The sequence below is a fragment of the Lolium rigidum genome, chromosome 2, assembly GCF_022539505.1.
Source record: "Lolium rigidum isolate FL_2022 chromosome 2, APGP_CSIRO_Lrig_0.1, whole genome shotgun sequence".
NCBI lineage: Eukaryota > Viridiplantae > Streptophyta > Magnoliopsida > Poales > Poaceae > Lolium > Lolium rigidum.
In genome coordinates, this window is record NC_061509.1 from 204662851 (window position 1) to 204668528 (window position 5678).

At 50.5% G+C, this 5678-nt stretch overlaps 1 protein-coding gene across 1 annotated transcript; it reads left to right on the forward strand.

Moving 5' to 3' along the window:
• Positions 1-4375: 4375 nt before the first annotated feature.
• On the forward strand, positions 4376-5407 carry LOC124690488 (ethylene-responsive transcription factor 6-like). The gene has a single exon (XM_047223872.1). It carries the CDS (start codon positions 4439-4441, stop codon positions 5405-5407), a length of 969 nt encoding a protein of 322 aa, XP_047079828.1. The 5' UTR covers positions 4376-4438.
• The last annotated feature ends 271 nt before the right edge of the window (positions 5408-5678 follow it).

The window sequence follows — 5678 nt, forward strand, 5'->3', positions numbered from 1 at the left end:
GTAGATTGTATGCTATGTAAAGGAGCTAGGACCTGGGGTCCCACTGAGTTCACTCGAGAGTGTCTACTCCCATAAGATAAAAGCATGTTGGGTGAACAAATTACGAGTCGGGCAATTGACAAATAGAGAGGGCATAACAATGCACATACATGACATGATAAGTATAGTGAGATTTAATTGGGCATTAGACAAAGTACATAGACCGCCATCCAGCGCATCTATGCCTAAAGAAGTCCACCTTCGGGTTATCATCAGAACCCCATCCGGTATTAAGTTGCTAAGCAACGAGACAATTGCATTAAGTATGGTGCGTAATGTAATCGGCAACTACATCCTCGGACATAGCATCAATGTTTTATCCCTAGTGGCACGGCACACCACAACCTTAGAACTTTACATCCTTTGTCCCAGGATGTCAATGGAGGCATGAACCCACTATCGAGCATAAGTACTCCCTCTTGGAGTTAAGAGTAAAAACTTGGCAGGCCTCTACTAGTAAGCGGAGAACGTGCAAGATCACGCAATAACACATAGGCAATAACTTGATAATTAACATAACATGGTATTCTCTATCCATCGGATCCCGACAAACACAACATATAGAATTCAGATAGATGATCTTGCAGTAAAACAAGTAGATTGTATGCTATGTAAAGAATAGGACCGGGGTCCACAGTTCACTAGAGGTGTCTCTCCCATAAGATAAAGCATGTTGGGTGAACAAATTACAGTCGGGCAATTGACAAATAGAGAAAGGCATAACAATGCATATACATGATATGATAAATATAGTGAGATTTAATTGGGCATTACGACAAAGTACATAGACCGCCATCCAACTGCATCTATGCCTAAAAAGTCCACCTTCAGGTTATCATCCGAACCCCATTCGGTATTAAGTTGCTAAGCAACAGTACAATTGCATTAAGTATGGTGCGTAATGTAATCAACAACTACATCCTTAGACATAGCATCAATGTTTTATCCCTAGTGGCAACAAGCACATCCACAACCTTAGAACTTTCCGTCACTCGTCCCGCATTTAATGGAGGCATGAACCCACTATCGAGCATAAATACTCCCTCTTGGAGTTAAGAGTAAAAACTTGGCCGCAGCCTCTACTAATAACGGAGAGCATGCAAGATCATAAACAACACATAAACAATAGATTGATAATCACCATAATCATAGTACTCTCTATCCATCGGATCCCGACAAACACAACATATAGTATTACGGATAGATGATCTTGATCATGTTAGGCAGCTCACAAGATCCAACAATGAAGCACAACAAGGAGAAGACGACCATCTAGCTACTGCTATGGACCCATGGTCCAGGGGTGAACTACTCACTCATCACTCCGGAGGCGACCATGGCGGTGTAGAGTCCTCCGGGAGATGAATCCCCTCTCCGGCAGGGTGCCGGAGACGATCTCCTGAATCCCCCGAGATGGGATTCGCGGCGGCGGCGTCTCTGGAAGGTTTTCCGTATCGTGGCTCTCGGTACTGGGGGTTTCGCGACGGAGGCTTTAAGTAGGCGGAGGGTCAACGCGAGGGGCCACACGAGGGGCCCAGGGGCTAGGTCGGCGCGGCCGGGCCCGGGCCGCGCCGCCCTACCCTCCGGCCGCCTCGTGGCCCCACTTCGTTATCTCTTCGGTCTTCCGGAAGCTTCGTGCAAAATAGGACCCCGGGCGAAAGTTTCGTCCAATTCCGAGAATATTTCTTTACTAGGATTTCTGAAACCAAAAACAGCGAGAAAACAAAGAATCGGCTCTTCGGCATCTTGTTAATAGGTTAGTTCCAGAAAATGCATAAATATGACATATAATGTGCATAAAACATGTAGGTATCATCAATAAAGTAGCATGGAACATAAGAAATTATCGATACGTTGGAGACGTATCATGGAGTTACAAGTATCAACTTGGCCAGAGCCTCTACTAGCAACGGAGAGCATGCAAGAACATAAACAACACATATATGATAGATTGATAATCAACTTGACATAATATTCTATATTCATCGGATCCCACCAAACACAACATGTAGCATTACAAATAGATGATCTTGATCATGTTAGGCAGCTCACACGATCTAAACATGATAGCACAAGAGGAGAAGACAACCAACTAGCTACTGCTATGGACCCATAGTCCAAGGATGAACTACTCACGCATCAATCCGGAGGCGGGCATGATGATGTAGAGCCCTCCGGTGATGATTCCCTCTCCGGCAGGGTGCCGAAGGCGATCTCCTGAATCCCCCGAGATGGGATTGGCGGCGGCGGCGTCTCTGGAAGGTTTTCCGTATCGTGGCTCTCGGTACAGGGGTATTCGCGACGAAGGCTTTAAGTAGGCGGAAGGGTAGGTCAGGAGGGGGCACAGGGGCCCCACACCATAGGCCGGCGCGGCCAAGGGCCAGGCCGCGCCGCCCTATGGTCTCGGCCCCTCGTGGCCCCACTTCGTATCTCCTTCGGTCTTCTGGAAGCTTCGTGGAAAAAAAAAGACCCTGGGCGTTGATTTCGTCCAATTCCGAGAATATTTCCTTTGTAGGATTTCTGAAACCAAAAACAGCAGAAAACAACAACTGGCACTTCGGCATCTTGTTAATAGGTTAGTGCCGGAAAATGCATAATAATGATGTAAAGTATGTATAAAACATGTTAGTATTGTCATAAAAGTAGCATGAAACATAAGAAATTATAGATACGTTTGAGACGTATCAGCCGGCGCCCACCACCAGCCCATCCCAACCGCGCTAGCCGATCCACCAGGGGGGCGCAGTGCAGGCCGCCGCCGCCCATCCCATCCGCGTGCCCGCCATGCGTCGAGGAGGGGAGATCCGGCCGCCGTCCACCATGTGTCGACGAGGAAGGGCCCCCGCCGCCGTCACGCCCCGTGGGTATTTGCCCCAGCGGCGCACTACCGGCGGCGGCGGTTAGGGCTGGGGAGGCTGGGGTGCGGGAGTTTTCCGTGAAGTTCTGTGGTGATCTAGATTGTTGGACTTCGCATGCCTAAAGCACGGGGACTATATGCTGTAGATTATAAACCGGACCAAGTCTACAACAGCTACTAGTGAGTTACAAGGTGAATTACAATTCAGATTCAATGCCATCAAACTGAGAATTAGTCACATAAAAAAATTTAGAAGTGGGTAAAAAATTTGTAGGGGTAAAAATATTGAAACACTTTCTCTAAATGGGTTAATATGGAGGAAAATCTGCAAAATAGGTTTTTCAAGAAAATTTGCTAAATAGGGTCTTACACTTCAAAAAAATATGTGAAAACAGAGAATACAAACTAGAATATGCACCATACATTTTAACTGGATACAGTACATGGCAATACTCCCGCGGAGTCCAATAGGGAGGAGATGTTTCGCAGAGCGAACTCATCCATAGATCGGCGTGTGAATGATCCGATCTGGTAGGTGTCATTCACCTTCTATCGAAAAAGTTCAATAATTGGCAACTCTCGTTCGCTTTATACTGTATGTGCTAAAATCTGGTCGTTCACTCAGTATCATCTTCGATCCACTATCTTTACCAGGTAATATTTGTTACTATAAATATATATGGTATTTGATTGTAAAAGAAAAAAGAAGAACGTATGTGTGGCTGTTTGTTATGCACTTATTCTGTGTATTGGAGTCTAGAAGCACGCGTCGCATCGCGGTTCAACTAACGTACAATGAAGCTCAATGAACACGTGAAGTGCTTCAGTTCAGCCCCTATGAAGTTTGGTTGCGCAGCAACACAATTTTCTCCGAGTCCATCAATCAACAAGAGTATAGTAGGTACGAAACTACTTCCGTGTATCTAGCAATGATGATCTACACGGATCAATGGAGTAGAGAAGCACACTACTGAGTAGTACTGATAATGGACTAATCTTCACGTTGCACCGTACTTGCGTTGACTTAATAAGGTTAGAATGCATGTGCTGTGCATCCTCTTCCAGTTGACGATTTATTGGTGCAGCAACGATGATCATAGCTGCCTTTGCACATTGATTGATCAGCCATGGCCGGCCGGCCGGACCAGGACAGGGAAGAAGACGATGGATGATGTATCGACCCAAACCATTCCATTTCCAGTAAACCCATCACCGGAACACGCTACGGAAACGTACTACGTGGCCCCTACATTCACATCGCGCGTCAAATCACCCGATACTTCTACTTTCACACTTCCCGCCCGCCTCATCACTCTTGTTTTACCACAACGCTAAAATTAACACGCAGAAAAGAGGGAGAAATTTGTTTCTCTCTCCCAGCATCCTCGGCCGGCCCGGCCTATATAAGCACCTGAAGCCAGCTTAGCTTTCTCCACGCAGCTGGCCGCACTTTCACCTCCAAGTCCAAAACCATCTCTCTCTCTCCCCATCGCCCACCTCAGCTCAGCTTGGATTTGCTCTCCTCATCCTTGATCATCATCCATGGAGTACTTCAGCGGCGACATCGACGACTTCTCGCTCCAGTTCATCCACGACCAGCTTCAGCTGCTCTCCGCCAAGCCCTCCTGCGCCCTCCAGCCCCTCCCCGTCGCCGCGGACGACTTCGCCCCACAGCCGGAGTTCATTCCCTCTGATCAGTTCCTCACCCAGCCGCTGCCTGCGTACGTCGTCGACCAGCTGGCAGCAAACGAGTACACAGCGGATGCCGCTGCCGCTGCGGCGTACCGGGCAGCGGCGGAGCCCGTGATGATACGGTTCGGCGGGGAGCCGTCCCCGGTCTCGGACCCGGCTCGGAGGCCGTCCCTGACGATCTCGCTGCCCCCGGCGGCCTCGAACGCCTGGGCTGCGGCGCCGTTTCCATCGGCGGCAGAGGCCGCGGACGACTTCCGCAAGTACCGCGGCGTGCGGCAGCGGCCGTGGGGCAAGTTTGCGGCGGAGATCCGGGACCCCAACAAGCGCGGCTCCCGCGTCTGGCTCGGCACCTACGACACCTCCGTCGAGGCCGCGCGCGCATACGACCGCGCAGCCTTCCGCATGCGCGGCGCCAAGGCCATCCTCAACTTCCCCAACGAGGTCGGCTCACGCGGCGCCGCCAAGGACTTACTCGCCCCGCCGCCACCTTCGCAGGCGTCCCAGAACAAGCGGAAGAGGCAGGACCCTGACGCCGAGGTTGTCCAGGATACTATCACGAAACACTTCAAAACCGAGACGTCCTCCGTGTCGGCGGCGTCGTCGCTCGTCTCGACGCCGACCTCGACGGTGACGTACTCCTGCAGCGCCACCACAACCCCGTCCTCGTCCGACGCCGGCGGCGGCAACAACGACGAGATGCTCCAGCTCATGTCCTCCACTAACTGGACCTGGGATCAGCTGCTGGCGGAGGGGATGTTCGGCAGCTTGTCGCCGCAGCACCAGCTGGGCGGCGGCTTCCCGGAGGTCACCGTCAACTAAGCGGCCCGGTCGTCAACTAGGCTGTCGGTCGGCTAAGAGAGTGGCGGTTAATTAGGTGTAAGTAATTAAATCAGCCAATAATCACTAGGTAGCTCCTCCTAGTTCTCGACGACGGCCTGTGCTTTGGACTCACCGGGAGCTTGGCTTGGAGCTGTGCACTGCACTGTACAGGGAAGGACACACATCAGGACTGAAGGTGATAGAATATTATTAGGGGATGCATGTCACGGGCCAGTGAACGTACGTAAGCATCGACGTAGATGTCACATAT